The sequence below is a fragment of the Sturnira hondurensis genome, unplaced genomic scaffold (assembly GCF_014824575.4).
Source record: "Sturnira hondurensis isolate 20B ecotype Veracruz unplaced genomic scaffold, ASM1482457v3 Scaffold0003874, whole genome shotgun sequence".
In the NCBI taxonomy this organism is placed as follows: domain Eukaryota; kingdom Metazoa; phylum Chordata; class Mammalia; order Chiroptera; family Phyllostomidae; genus Sturnira; species Sturnira hondurensis.
Window position 1 is genome coordinate 1,372,221 of NW_028076505.1, and position 16,250 is coordinate 1,388,470.

Consider the following 16,250-nt stretch of genomic DNA (forward strand, 5'->3'; position numbering starts at 1 on the left):
GGGGGTGCTCACCACCCCCCCACACACACCCCAGGGTCCTCTTGTGTGTGATCAGCACAGTTGTAAGAATTTCATTAAGGCTCTGTGTTCCCTGCCCAATTTTAAGCCCCAGGAGAGCAGAGAGCACACTTGCCGTGTTCAATGCCGCATCCCTAGTGCGCACATGGGCCTGACTGATAATAAATGCATGTTTAGTAGATGAATAAGTAAAGAGCAGTTACACAGACCTCGTAGTCCTGAGAGCGACCCACAGCCCTTCCCACAGGAGTGGTGACTATAGGGGGTTGGAGGGTTTCTCTGCACAGAGGGAACCAGAAACACAAGAGATTTTCTGGACTCCTAGAAAAAACGTGGCCTCAAGCCTACCTTTGCTCTAACTTTTCAGGGAATAGAACATCTTAGAAACTAATAACTAATATTCCCAGTAAAAGATAAAATATCATTTGGGTTAAGGGATTGGAGGTGGAAAAACATGATGTAAAAAGAAAAAATGCTGCAAAAATCAGTGGAAGAGGAAGACAAGGTGACTCCATAGAGGACAAATGAGCAGGGCAGGGACGCTCATACCAAAAATGGCGCACAAAGAGGAGCCCTTGTCCAAAGCAGAGAAGGCCAGACCTTCTGGAGAGGATGTCTAGGACGAGAGAGAGGAAGCACGGACATCGCAAGATACAGAGGAGGTTGCTAATTAGCCCCAGGTGACTCGTGTCTTGTAGTGGGCGATGGTTCTGCCCAAGGCAACATGGAGGTTTCTGGACCTGGCAGGGCCAGTAATGACACAGTCCTCTTACTGGAGGTTGTGTCTGGGAGGTGGCTGAGAGCCTGAAGAGTGGACGTATGACTGTCTACTGACCACCTCCTCCTGCCCATCCACTGATATGGATAGTGCATGGGGAAGGGGCCAAGGTGGGCATCGCTGGGCAGGGAGTGAAAGACCCTCAGATCAGGGGCTGTGTTTTCAACTTCTTCCTTGAAGTGATTGCACTTTGAAAGAGGGAGCTGATTTTGAAGATCATGATTACAGAATATGGTTCAAAGCAACACAGAATGAATTTTCAGCTAAAGGTCAGGGAGATGAGAAAGAATCCGTTACCCTGATGGATTTTAAAATTACTGAATGGAGAATGTGAATCCAGTTAAAATCCCCAAACACACTCTAGCAAATTATATGGCATCAAAGGAGGGATGAAAACAGGGCAGCGACTACACAGAAGCAGAGTCAGGAGAGGGACACCTCAGATGCCGATGTGCAAATGGGAAGGTTGTGGGTAATTAACAGTGTGCTTCAGACGATAATGTGGGGATGAAAACCAATCCCAGAGTGGTCCTGATGCTTGGGAGGATGAAAATGAAAATTGAAATACAAATATACTAGCAAGAATTTGCCACAGGCAATATAAAGATCTCATTGGAACAAGCCCCACAGAGAAATGCATGCTTGGAACCCCAAGAGCAAGGATGCGGGTCCCCATGGGGAGGGTTTGGGTAAGGACGTGTGTGGGGGCGAGGAATAAATTGCTACTGGGGCTTCATGGATGGTCTCCTTGCCAGTGGGGAAGGAGATGAAGCTTTTGAGATGCAGAGAGCACATGCAGCACCACGAGGGCTTAGAAGTCTCACCAGATGATGCCTCGGGTTGGGGGTGTGGGCAGGGCTGAAGGGGAGGCCGAGGCTCCTGGCGGTACCATGCAAGTGTGGGAAGCTGCCCCCTCTCAGGGCCGGGAGCACCAAGGGAAGGGACCACCCTGCTAGTGGAGGCCAGGCAGGAAGCTCAGAGGAGGGGCCCCTCCAGGATGCTGTGTACAAGGAGTACAGTTTCTGCCAGGATTCTTGTTTAAATCATGTTCCCTGCCTGCCACTGGGCGAACCCAGCCAGAAGTCCAAGGGGGCGGACTTTGACTGTAGCTGCATTGTGCCCATGACCCGGATCACTGTCCTGTGTCAGGTGGCCTTCAAGTATTCTCTGCAGGATGTCTAACTAATAGTACTGAGTACCAGTTTTCCATACACTTGGAGAAAGTCTCACAGGCTCAGATGGAGACTTCTTGATGAGTCCTTGACTTACTGATGAGGAGTGATGCAGAGTATGACCAAGTGCAAGGGCAGAGGGCTTGGCCAAGAGCAGTTGTGACACGTGTGGGTGTGTGGGCACTCAGTCTGGGGAAGCTGTGCACTGCGGATGTGCACTTTGGTTTAGAAAGGAGAGGTCAGGCACATTTGTTGAAAAAGTCAGCGGACTCCATGAACGGCCCACAGAGAAGGTGACATAAAAGGATGGGGACGTTCGGAATCATACTCCTGCCTCTGAAGTTCCAAATAACCCCCAGCGTGGTTGTTCTGGGTGCTCACTAGTGAGCTCGGCTTGGGAGTCAGATATCCTGAGTCAGGGGGAGGGTAGATCAAGGACAGATAGAGAAGGGTGAACTTGATCTGAAGCCGTATTGGCAGCGGCCAGAATGAGTCAGGGTGACCAAAAGTTCTAGAGGCAAAATTTACGAAGGTAAGAGCAAGTGTATAGCAACCCCCATTAAAAAAAAAAAAAAAAAACCATGCACCACCAGTGGCCATGCGCATGTGAGTTTGTGCTTCCTGGCCCAGATGGTTCCATCCCAGGATGAGGGAGACACTGAAGGTTCTGAAAGTGGGAGGAGTAGTTAAGGAGCAAAAATGGCTTTAGATGAATTTGATATAGAAGCATATTCATGTGTGCTTGAGTGGTACCAGAAGCTGCCATTTCTTAGTTGTTTTGCTCTGTGCCAGACGGCAGGCAAAGCATTTTAAGTGCATAACCTCCTTAAAGGGAATTCACCAAATAGCTGCTGAGTGCCGACCACATGTTAGGTGCTGTGCTAGGTGCTGGAGAAATGACTGAAACTAGACCAAAAAGGCACAGAAAGCGCCAGGGAGCTTCCGGTCTGGGGGAGGTGACACGTGAATCATCCATCACAACTGCAGCCTCTTCCCAAACAGGGTCACATTCTGCACTATCTTTCTGGTGGACACAACTCAATCCACATCATAAAAATGTCAGTGCCCTTGAAGTTAACGAACAAGTGTAATAGGAGCCCAGTGCAAATGATGAAAAAGGTGTTGTGGAGCTAGACAGGTTTATCCTAAAATGTATATATGGGAAACCAAGAAAACCCGGCAAGAAAGTTATGAGGCTGAACTATCTCCACCAGAGAGTAGACCGTGAAGCTGTGGTGATTGAAACCACTAGGTACTGGTGCCCTGAGAGACAGACAGACAGACAGACAGAGGTCAGAACAGGAAAACAGGCTGCTGTACTCATGGAAGGTCAGTGTGGGGCAAAGAGAGTGTCTGCAGTCACTGAGCCACGGTGGGAAACAGTAAATGAGATCTCCCTCTCCCAGTATGCACAAGAACGCGCTCTCCATGGATGGGAGATGGACCTTTTAAAGAGGGAAAGAAAGAAGGCCCCCACGTACTAGCAGGAAACATGGTGAATCATCTCATAGCCCTGTTGTAGACAACAGCTTGGTTAATGCACCTCAAAATCCAGGTGCAGTAAAAGAAGATGTTGAGAATTTGGGGGAAAAACCAAATAATCACAGAAATAAGAATGAGATTGCGCATGATGGCTTCTGTCAGGAAGACAGGAGAGATGCCCGAGGAACACGTGATAGGGAGGCGTGGCCTCCAGGGTGGACCAGGGAGGGGTCTAAGGAGGAGGTGGAGGAACCATAGTAACCGCATGGTGCAGGGAACAGGGTCTTCCAGCCAGAAGGCAGCCTGTGGCCTTTGAGGGACCTGGGTCCCAGAGGAGAATGGTGAGCAGAGCTAACCGGCGAAGGTGCACAGCAGGTAAGAGACGGGGCCAGCAGCGGAGCCAGGAAAGGCCAGATCCCACACTCCCCGTGAACCACTGAGAGTCACCAGCACCTAGAAAGGACAGTTCTTCCTCAAGACAGGGAGGCACAGAGCACCTCCCCCCACCGAGAGGCAGCCTGCGCTGTGGCTCCAACAGCACAGAAGCTGGTGATCCCGAGGCCAGTGCTCAGCCAGAGACTGCGGGCCTGTCCCTACCTCTAGGGACCCTGTGGGGCATCTCTCCGATTCATGTCTGCATTTCTCCTGGGCTTTCATTGCTACCATTGGTTTCCAGGTCGTTCTCTGCTAGAACATGTCTGCCTCACCCAGGAAGCATTCCCTTTCCTTCAAGACCTGAATCTCGGAACTTCTGACTTTGGCTCCACCTGACCTGATTTCCCTGGCACCAGAGGCAGGGCTGCCTCCCCTCCTTTTGGCCCCGAGAAGCTCACTTGGCCTAGTTCCTGAAAATCCCTGTTGATCTGGGTTAGTGCCCTCCTCGGCCTGCTCGTTAGGGTTGCCGCTCCCCATCTCCCAGCCTGCACCACCCGTGTCACATTTCCCGGTGACGGGGTGAGGGGTGACTCGGTGAGGGGTGACTCAGGAGATGTCCTTGGGCCATGTGAGGCACCACCTCACTCCCGGGTCTCTAGCTGCATCTCTGAGACGAACCAGCTGGGCAGCCCCGAGTTTTCTACACGCGTTTCCAATCTGGCCAGTTACTTCAAGTCACAAATACCATTTCCAAAAGCACAGTTCTTGGGCGAACTTGGTCTGGACAGTGCCCGAAAAGTGAACAATACAGCTACGATGTGGCTTCTGAGAATTCCATCAACCCTTCACATGGTGCTGGTGCTCTAATTGCTCATTTTTTTTATGAGACAGTGCAAGTCCAAAGGGGAAGTGAAGGGGCAGCAGGGGAAGCAGCAGAGACAATGACCGTGGCCGGGACCTGCCAGCAGCTGGCCCCGTGCCAAAGTGGTGGTCATGAAGCAAGACTGAGGCTCAAGGGGAGAGGAGCAGAGCTGAGCCCATGAAGGGCATCTCGACACAAACACTCCACGGAAGGAAGCGTGGTGGACTTCGAGCCGGAAAGGAGATGAACTGGGGACCCTCTGAGTTCCCGTGAGTCCAGGTTTGCTCTTCCGGGGAAAATAAATGAGAATGGTGGAGAATAAAGGGGCGTTGGAAGTGGACCCAACGCTGGAGGCGATAAAGGACTTACCTGATTTGTTTTTGCATTCGATGTCGTAGCCCGTAATGGGGCTGTTCCCGTCGAACCCCATCGTCCACCTGAGGGTGATTGTGCGCGCTTTCACGTCTTTGATCTCGATTTCGGGGGGGTCCGGTGGCTCTGCGTGGTCAACAGGACACGGGTTAGTTCGGACCGGGACGCTAGTGGAATCATCGAGTGTGGTGCACAGAAGCTTTCTCAGTGTTCTACACTCAGAGGGGCTTTTTACTTGGAAGCCTTTTTTTTCCCTAATCTCATTTTAGGGAGGAGAAATTACACTTTTCCCAGACTGCCAATCATCATAGCACTTGTAGAACTGGGTCAAACCTGGAGGATTTATTAGTTTTTGAAAGACTTTGTTTATTTGCTTTTAGAGAGAGAGGGAGAAAGAGAAGCAGAGAAATATCGATCGGTTTGCCTCTCGCACGCCCCTGACTAGGGACCCGGCTGCAAACTGGGCATGTGCCCTGACCGGGAATGAGCCTGCGACCTTCCAGTCGGCAGGGTGATGCCCAACCCACTAGCCGCACCAGCCAGGGCAAACCTGGAGGATTTAAATGACACTCTCCTAGTCTGGAATCCAGAACTCAGAAACTATGTGGGCTTAACCTCCAAATGCTAAACTATTCACATTGTCCAGGGCAAGGACTCCTAAACTTGAGCAGAGAAGGAACCTGACTGCCAACTCATCTGACCCAGTTCCTTTAAGGATTTAGTCCTGCTTGGGGCTGACCCTAATGTTGGGGCACCGCAACGTGCTGCGTTTGTGTCTCCAAACTTTCCGGGGAATTGGGGAGTGCTACATGGCAAGCCAAGCTCACCCTGGTGTCTGAGCCCGGGCACGTACTCACAGCCCTAAATCATCCACGTGTTCTGCCCGCTGCTGTCTCCTTCCTACCTTGCACTGTGAGCTGAATTATTCCACGGTCCTCCCCGTACGAATTGATAGCATGACAGGAGAAGAAGCCAGAATCTTCTCGCACCGTTGGCAAAATCTGTGTGTAAAGCAGAAGGAAATCCATCTTGTCTGGAAGTATAGAGTAAGCGAAGGACTGGAAGGGCTTTGATTGTAGAAGTCTCTACCCCCAGCACACACACACACACACGCACACACACATCTGACATCAAATCATTTCAGCACAACTGTGCCAGTGCAGATGGATGAGTCCAGTGTACATTAGTGACATCAGCTGCCAGGTCATTAAGTTGGATGCATACTTTATGTGGGATGTCAAGGTCAAGCTCATATACAGTCCACATATACTTTCCCCCCCATAGCTGCCTTTAAAGCATCCAGAACAACCCCACCTAAGGAAACAGATCTATAAATTCTGTAATAAAGCCTCGGTCTCATGGGACCCTTGTTAGAGGTGCACCCGAGGACCTCATGGTTGGACCTCACGAGTGAATCGATACCCACGTTTTCAACATGGCTCTTCTCCCCGTGTGTGCACTCGGCATCACCTCTTGCCCGAACTGAAAGCATCACCCAATTGTGCTAAATGAGATGAGACAGTGAAACTTTTTTTCTAGCTTCTGTGATTCCATGTGGAAGACAGGATTTGGTCACCTCAGATTTTCCCACAGCAGCAAACTCTTTTCCCTCGTCATGTTTCTGTCCCGACGCCTACCTGGTCTCTCTTGTTCCGGAACTGAAAGCCTGCAGCAGCACAGGCCGTCACTCTCCCAGGATTAACTGTCAGGAAGGGACGCTGCTGCTTGCATTTTTATTACAGTTGGGCCCCCCGCTGTGTTCATAATAATTTTACTCTGAATAACACTTAGGATAAAGCAGCATTTTTGCAGGCTACTCACTAATCTCCCTGTATGAGGAGGGGGAGATGGTGCTTCATCAATTGACTCCAAAAGACTGTTTGCTGTTTATTTACCACCCACACGTACCCACCCACATGGTAAGCCAGGCTCACTGCGCCCATGAACTTAGACTCTGATTCCAGGTGTTTGTCATGCTTTTACCTGCAGAGTAGAAATCACCTCCTCTCCCACCTCCTTGGTGGACACAAGGTAGCGGGCCATTTCGGGGTTGATGATCCGGTCCTCCTTCTCCCAGCGCACGATGATGGGCTTCTCCCCATGGGCTGAGCAGCTCATTTCCTTCTTCTGCCCCTGCGTGGCCAGGGTAGTGTTTGGGTAGGACGTGATCATCGCAGGAACTGGAAACCCAAAAGGGACACAGACTTATTTGGCAACCGAGGGTTCCTGATTTTCCCCGCTATGAACATCAGCTACATCACACCCAAGAGACGTTTCTTCAAAATGAAATCTATTCAAGGAACTGCTGAGCAAGAATCACAAAGAAGATAGAGGGAAGGCAGCAGAAAAATGAAATTTGATTAAATGAGCCCTCAGCAGACATTGCCACGTGGCTTCGCGTTCCAGGGAAGTTGCTCTCTTCCAATCCCACTGAGCACAGGTGTGGGTCACAGGCGTGATCCGTGTTCCCTAGGACACGTGGGAAATGACTGTACTTGATTCCAGTGGGGAGGGGCTTCCACTGAGAATGATGCTCCTTGTCCTGTGATCGTATATGTTTCTAACTCTCATTTTCAACCATGGACATGAAACCTTGATCAGCTTTGGTAGAGCCCTGATTATCGCCAGCCAATCCCTGAAATCACTTCCGGGCACTCCGGGTCCCCATAGCCGTCACAAGCTCTGACACAGCAGGAACCTGGATTTGTGAGACGTCTCAAGTTCCCTCTCCCCCAACATCCAAATTCACCCACAGACTTTCATTCTTGGTAATCCACTGCGTGATGTAAGACCCCACTCCCAGTTCACAAACCACCTAGAAATACTAGACAACGTATAACAAGCATTGTTAAAAATACAGAGTCAGTTTACAAGAAAGGAAGAGGAAACCCAGGAGCCAGAAACCAAAAGGGATGTTGGAAGGCCAGAGAAAGGACGGTGCTGAGGCTCTGGCTGCCAGAGGGCAGAGTTCAAAGTGAGGCCTCCAGTCCAGGCTCCTCAAAGGGCTCACGCCTCAGAGCAAGAATATAAGACATGCCAAAAAAATCCACAATGACAAAGGGAGAAGCAAATGCATTGGCTTATTTGTGAATGAAAACAAAAGGTCTTCCCCGAGAATTTGTAGTTGTCCTGACTCTACATAGGTCCAGAGTTAAATTCATGTTAACAGCTTAACATGTGGGTGATCTTAGCTTGGAACTGGGCCCGAGGAAGCCAGCACAAGCAAACAGAAACCTGCCAAGGATATGGCCTCTGTGCAGACCCACTGGGATTCTCCCACATAAACTTCTGCGGGACACGAACTCACAAACCAAAAGCATAAAATGCAAAAAAACAATGTGCTGGAGAATGAGCTGCCCCCACCCAAGGACTTTAGATGCTAGAATGAGTAGATACAGACCCTAAAATAGTTACGCACAAAACGTTAAAAGATATTTTAAAAACCTGAGAAAGGAACATGATGCCATAAAAAAAGAAAACGAGGAGGGTTTGAAAAGAGACTGAAACAAAGACTACATTTTCACCTGCTTTCTGCCTTATTTTCCCAATCACAGCAGGAAGACCCTCCCTCATTTCTAAGGTCAAGTTCATATTGGTGCTCTTTTTTGGCCACCTCAGTGACCCTCCAACATTCCCAGGGCACCTGACCACAGAAACCCCGGCCTTTCACTGAGACTGGCACCTACTGGGGCATGTCTTCCCCACAGCCTGCCACAGGGGATCACAAGTCCAAGGTCTACTGTGCCTGCAGCCCAGACCCCCACGGAACAATGGGCACTTAGAGGCTTCTCCACCGTCAGCAGGCAGGTGGCAGAGGGAGCCAGGTGTGGAGTGGACGGCCTGGGGTCTTGCCTGCACCTGGGCGGCTCCTCCCTCAGTGGCTCCGAGAAGCCGCACAGCTGGCTCTGTAATTCCAGCCCTGAGTTCTGATCCCACCCTCTCTTTGGCTGGTGGAACAAAGTGTTTGATTTTTATTCACACCCTTTTGAGGTGTAATTTATATACCCTAAAATCCACTCGTCTTAAGCGTACAATTGAATGGGGTTAGTATCATACCAGTGTTCTGGGGTGGCTGTAATAACTTCCCAGGAACTGCGGGGGTGCTGATAAGAGAAACGGATTTTATTGTACTTCTGGAGACGAGTCTAAAACCCAGGGGACAGCGAGGCCACGCTCCCCCTGATGGCCCCAGGGACGAACCATTCCTTCCCTCTTCTGGCTTCCAGAGGCCGTCAGTATTTTGTGGCTGGTGACAGCTCAGCCCCAGTCTCTGTCCTCATTCTTCATACAGTGTTTTTCCGTGTCTTCACAGGCTGGGATCCCTCCTGGTGCAATATCACTTCACCTTTACTAATTATATCTGCAAAGACCCTACTTCTACATAAGGGCATATTCTGAGGTTCCTGGTGATTATGCATTTTGGGGGGCACTAGCCAACCCCAAACAAGCACAATTATATCACTCAGCACACACATACGCAATTATACCCCAGGACAACTACGAGTATTGTACACCACCACACCAAATTTTAGAGCTGTTACATTACCCTAAAAAGATTCTTTCTGTCCAAATACAGTCACTTTCCTTTCCCACCCCCCAGAACTGGGCAACCACGAAGGGACAGTCTGTTCCTCTAGGTTTGCTGTTTCCGGACACTTCCTACATGTGGGATCCCACGGTAGGTGTTCTTTCTGGCTCTTTTCACTGAGAAGGATTTCAAGGCTCATCCATGAGATAGCGTGCTCTTTTGTTGCTCAATGATAGTCCAGAGCACGTCTACACCACATTTTGTGTATTCGCTCACCAGCTGATACACATTTACATTGTTTCCGCTCTCTGGACATGATGGGTAATGCTGCTGTCAACACTTGTGCACAGGTTGCTGTGTGGACCTACATTTTCACTTTTTTCTGAGTAGGTTCCTAGAAGCAGAATCACTGACTCACAGGGCAAGCCTATGTTTAACATTTTGGGAGGAACTTCCACACTGGTTTCCCATTTTGCAATCTCCATATAAGGAGACTGGGCACAGAAGAGGAAGGGGTACAGGCTGCAAAGATTCAGCGTTTGGGGTGAGGGGACAGGAGTGGCGCCTTCCACCACGTAATGGGTAGAGCTGCAAGAAGTGAGCCGGCACCCTCCTGTCCTGGTTGACACCTTCTGGCTGTGGAACCCCTGGGCCAGTCTCTGTGCCTGCACCACCGAGGAGCTGTGTGTGGTGTGGAAGGGCCCAGGGGGTGCAGTACCTGCCTCCTTGGAGAATGAAGCACACGCAGGGACCGGGGCACAACTTCGCAGAGATTCTCCGTTGCCTCCCCAAGCCCATTTTCCCTCCTCAGAGATCACAGAGGCAAAAGGCAGTCTGCGCCAGGGCAGGAGAAGGGTCTGCAGAGCTGGAACCTGGGACAGCAGTCCCCTCTCTTGGTTGTCCACCTCACAGATAGAAGGGATCCAAGCCTTGGGAGTTCGACAGCCCCATGTAAAGGGGCCGTTAACCGGTCTGCCCACCCAGAAAGGTGGCAGGATGTGCACACCACTGTCCCCATGAATGTCTTCTGCAGCAGATGATGTCAGGATGAAGCTCCAGGAGGAGCAGGGGGCAGAGTTGACCACTCCCCTCAATATCTACCCTCCATTGAGGATATTCCTGCCTTCAACTTCTCACTGTTCACTGTCAAAGATTTCTGGATGCTACTGGACCCTTCTGAACAGGGGATGTGGAACTTGGACATCTGGTGTGTGCCTGGAGAGCTGAAAGGGAAGCTTACGCCTTGACCAAGGAAGACCTGGGCAGGCGCACTGGCTTCCTGTGCCCTGGGCAGGGTATGCCATCAGGAGATGTCGCACAGAGTCTTACTTATGAGCCCAGCTGTCCCGGGACACTGTGACACATGTTCATTATGGCTCTGGGACCACTTTTCTGAATGTAGTCATGGGAGAGGCAGGCCAATTCATGAGGTTCTGACATGTCTTATTATCATTTTTCCTTTCAACACAGCGATTTCTTTATAGTGGCATCATCTCAGTAAACCTCAACCATATATTTGTGAGAAAAATGAAACACCATACATTGTGTCTAAGAACTGCAAAATAGCACTAGAATATCTGTACAGAATGTCTATCCTTTGCTTGGTTCTGAACTCAGGGGCATGGTTTATTGGAACCTCTTTAACTCCAATAGTAGATATGGGCCACTGACCTTGAGCAGAGATTTTCAGTGGCCTCCCCAAGCTCATTTTCCCTTTTTTCCCAAGTTTTTAACAGGTGACATGATATGAAATATATGCCTGGATAAAAGAGGGTAACCTCTCTTATCGCTAGGTGCTGCCATAGGACTGGGCTCAAGGCAGTGATGTATGTAGAACTTTGGGGAGGCATGCTCAGCTGGCTGGCCTCCCCTTAGGCTGCCTATACTTCCTCCTGAGCCAGCCTGCAATCAGGACCCAAGAGCTGGAGCACTGGCAACCATCTTGGACCACAAGGTGACACGGACGATGGGACCCTGGCTCCTTGATGACACCCTGAAGCTATCCTCCCAAACCCGGCCTGCCTCGTGACATGAGAAAGAAGTAAGCCATTTTACGTATCCATTATTATTTTGAATTTTTCTGTAATAGGAGACTGAGAATTGTTTTGGGCTGACTTGAATCATAAGTCTAGACTCTTCAGGGGAAATATGGCCTATGCCCTGTATTGAAAAAAATAATTTCTATTGGATGGCTCTGCAGAGAAGAATATAAAGTTATAGTTTCCAAAGCAGCACCCAAATGCATACTCATCACTTTGGGTCAGGTAGTCAGCCACCTACAGGACATGGAAGTCACTTGGTTTGAATCTGTAAGTGTGCCACTGGGGCTCCCTGTGTCACCTTAGACAGCCACTTGATCACACTGTGCCTCAGTTTACCCTATGTTGAGTGGGGATAATAGTCACTGAGAGGGTGATAGAAGGCAGTCCACAGTGTGGGGTCAGCGCTCCAAGAGCAAATGCCAACGGCCCCTGCGCGGACCGGATCGTAGGGATTCCTTCATGCCCAGCAGGCCAGGGGCCCTCAGATGAGGAAAGAACGTGGGCTTTGATTTGAGACTGCTTTACTACAGACATCTTCAGTGTGAGCTCAACTCCGCGAACCAACATTTTTTTTTCATACTCCCTGAGGGCAAAACCACCACAAGTGACCTAAATTGCAAAACTGTGACCAGATCTTCTGGAAGCCCAAGTTTTCTTCTTGTCCTTCTCAAAGCTGGGAAGTGTGAATCAGAAACTGTGAAACTCACGTACAGTTTAGCTGGGAAGCGTGGTTCCCGGTCCCTCCAGGAAGCAGCTGGATTTCTGCAGCGCCCCCTCCGAGCTCAGGACGGGGAAACTGGCAGCAGGGCTGCGTTCTGGAAATCAGCCCATGCCCGTGCCTCACAGAGCCATGGGAACCTACAGGCTACAGAGAGGGTCTCCCACAGTCCAGTGCTCGTGAAATGCAAAAAGAAGCATGTTAAAATGGTGGGGCAGGAAAAACTACGGATTTCCCTAAACTGATGCCAAAACAAGAGCTCCCGTCCTCACAATGAGATGCGCAGGGAGAGGACACATGGTGAAGACTGGTTTCCCCCCGGACGCAACTCCCGATTCTTTTAACACAAGCAGCTAGAAGAATCCCTGTCACTCTCCAGGATAAGGCAGAATTGTTTTCAGGATTTTTTTCTGCCCCTTTCTTTTCTGAATAATGAAACGCTTTGTGGCCTTCTCTATGGGAGAAATGCCTTGAGCTAATCACGGGTGTTTGGTTTCGGTTTGCCCATCTTACTCTGCAAAACATGCTGCTGCTTCTTCTTATCTTCCCTTCCATTTCTCCTTTGGAAGAGGGCCCCACCAACATGGGTGTACTCGTCTGGCTAATCAGTTCTGTATTTGGTCAGAAATAGTCTGGCAAGCCCCCGTTCTCTTAACCAAGCCACCGATCTCCAGCCCTTTAAAGAAAATGGATCATGATGGGGCTCTTCTCGATGCTAATGGCAGATGCTCAAGCTTTTCCCTTGTCACAGTCAGGGACGCCGAGAGATGTCAACACACCAGCAGAGCAGTGCTTCCTGTGCGGACTCCTGAAGTGTAACAAATGGAGGGGCCTGTGACAGGCCTGGGGCCAAGGACAGGCTGTGCCCACCCTGCCGGCAGAAGCATAGAAAAGCCAGACCAAGAGGGCTTTGTTCGAAGACTGCGTGCTGTGTGCTTCTCCTGCGAAATTGCCCCCAGGGAGGGTGCTGTGTGACTTTGTTGCGTACTAATTCATAAATCTCCTGCACAATCAGGACACCATCTAACAGCCCCTTGTGTTCAGCAAGTCTGCAGTCTTACGACAGAAGGAAGCCTCCTTGACCTACTTTCGTGCAGCAGAAAGATGCAGTGATGTGCGGCTCTGTTGGGACAGCCGGGGGGAGCTGACGGTGCGCACTGCAACCCAGCTCCGCAGACCAGTGACAGTACCTTGTTAGCCTGAAATTGGAAATGGGGGATTGACACCACTGAAATTGGCTGAGGCCAGAAATCAGGGCTGCTTCCTCCTGTCGTCCCCACAGCTAGTTGTNAAATCTCCTGCACAATCAGGACACCATCTAACAGCCCCTTGTGTTCAGCAAGTCTGCAGTCTTACGACAGAAGGAAGCCTCCTTGACCTACTTTCGTGCAGCAGAAAGATGCAGTGATGTGCGGCTCTGTTGGGACAGCCGGGGCGAGCTGACAGTGCGCACTGCAACCCAGCTCCACAGACCAGTGACAGTACCTCGTTAGCCTGAAATTGGAAATGGGGGATTGACACCACTGAAATTGGCCGAGGCCAGAAATCAGGGCTGCTTCCTCCTGTCGTCCCCACAGCTAGTTGTCTGTCATTGGCCAGAGCCCCACAGAGAAGATCACGTCCCAATCCCATCACACCAGAGGCGCTGAGAAGTCGGGGAGCTCCCCAGGAGCAGTAACTAGCCTTATTGATAGCAGGAAACCTACATACATGAGTAGGGAGTCATTGCATCTTTGGACGGGTAATTCCACGATAGATCGACACATGCATTGATTTTTTTCAACACAAGGCAGAATGATAATTGGAGTTAATTAATCACAGATATTAAAGATTAGTCCCAAATTATACTGTCCTGTTTTAATGGCTCAGCCCATTATACAAAAGTGGTTCAAACGCACTTTAATTTTTTTCTCCCTCTCCAGCTCTACTTAAAATACCACAAAAAAAGAAACAAAAGAAAATACCAAGTGCTCTGGCTAGACAGCCTGCCTGTCATGATCATCTGGTTCAACCCCTGCACTTTACAGAGGAGAAAAGAGGAAACCAGAGAAGAGGAACGAGCACCAAAGGCCTAGATCCAAGAGTCACCCAGGATGTGACTTAATGACCCCCACTTCGACACCGTCATCATCATCACCGAGAACGACCCCCCACATGGAGGGTCGCCTACCTTCCGATGCCCAGGACTTCCCATGTTCAAGCAGGAAGTCCCCCAATCCCTCCAAATGGTCAGAGCAGAGGTGGGGCAGGCACAAGGGTGTGGGACCAAGAGCAAGGCTGTCCCAATACCCAAGCTGGACAACGGAGGCAGGGACCTGTGGGTTTCCAGCTGGGAGGGTCAGGGAGGGAGGTATCCTGACTCACAGACATTGAAACTGCTTCTTCAGCTGCTTTATTTTGTGAACACCCCCCAACACTCGACTAGGAGATATTTCAAACACAGAAAGCTGAGCAGCCATGTACCCCGTGCCTGGATTCCACAGTAAACAGTCCACACACAGGCCTGACCTGAACTGGTCCTCCCTTCAGTCAGTCCAAGTGCATGGAATACATACTTCTCACCGTTTAATTTAATACAGACCCAGGTGAAAACATGAGGCATGGATCCTGGTCCCTCCAGGAACATCAGCGAGTGACATCAGTGAGCGTTTCAGAAGCCAGGCACCGAGCTGGCAGCCCTCTGCCTGGATTCTGCCGCTCAGGGCCAGGCCACCGGGGTGCCGCAGGCCGGACCCTGACTTGGGGTCTGGGGGCCCCGGGGCGGGCTGTGCGCCTCTCACGCTCGTCACGTGAGAAGAGCGAGCGGGAGAAGACACCAAGAGCAGGCAGCTGGTTCCAGCCTCATGTCACCGGGGACACGCTGCTACAAATGGGCGAGGCCGCTGGCTGCCCCGGCCTCAGTTCTCCCGCCTGACACCTGGGAGAGCTGGGGCGGGGTTCAGGAGTGATTAATTGAGAGCTCCCCAAGTGACCCCAAATGAAGCCTGGGTTGAAACAACGCCACGGGGTGATCCCCGAGGCCTGTCCCAGCTCCAGTTCTCCTTGCCTGTCCCTTTTCTTCCCGATCTCCACTTTCTTCAGCTCCCTTTCTTTCTTCTCTTTCCTTCCTCCCCCATTTTTACCTCCCCCCCCCAAAAAAACAAGTCCATAACAACAACAGCTGACTTGTCTGCATGCCGACTGTAAGTCAGGGACTTGCCCTCATACTATGCACATGTTTACTCCATGCAACAACCAGATGGGGTAGAAATTCTGGCCCTAGAAATGGCCCAAGACGTATTTTCAAGCACCATTTTAAGCAGGTTCCGAATTATGCTATAATCTGTGTGAGAGGTTTGGAAAGAACGTGCCTGGCAGAGTCATTACATTTAAATTGGTATTAACAGATGTGTCCACGCACATCACCGCGGAGAACCAGACACCAAACAACTATTTTCAAGGGGGAAAATGAAGATTAAAACAAGAGCATTTCAGGATTCCTTTTACACTTGGCGTCTTACCCCGCCCCTTTATTTATAAATGAAGAAGCAGAGAACTAGAGGGTATAAAACTGTCTAAACCAGAACCTATCCCCTCTCCGTCCCCCCACAAATCAAAAGCTTTATTTCCTCTGATTTTTTGAAACATCAGTGTTACCATAACACTAACACAGCTTCTTTAATCGCTAGAATGATGACTCTTCCTTCCCCTTCGTCCTTTCTTCCTCCTGGGTCTGAGGAAGCTAAGTGGGTCTGAGCTAAGCCACTTGTAGTAAATAATACATTGTGTGCTGCGTCCTTTCAGGTCTCAGGCCCTTTTACTAAAATGCATGTCCTCCCAGACACACAGCATGCATGTTCTCAGTACAGAAGGGGACTCTCTACCATTAGGTCACACTGACATAGGATTGGGGAGGGAGGTAAT

At 50.3% G+C, this 16,250-nt stretch overlaps 1 protein-coding gene across 1 annotated transcript in view; it reads right to left on the reverse strand.

Moving 5' to 3' along the window:
* DSCAM (DS cell adhesion molecule) overlaps positions 1-16,250 on the reverse strand; it is a 537,171-nt gene that overhangs the window by 112,448 nt on the left and 408,473 nt on the right. The window contains exons 12-14 of the mRNA XM_037042990.1: positions 7,043-7,239; positions 5,964-6,060; positions 5,057-5,185 (exon numbers count right to left, since the gene is read on the reverse strand). Of these exons, the coding sequence (XP_036898885.1) occupies positions 5,057-5,185; positions 5,964-6,060; positions 7,043-7,239 (423 nt within the window). The remainder of the gene's footprint in view (positions 1-5,056; positions 5,186-5,963; positions 6,061-7,042; positions 7,240-16,250) is intronic.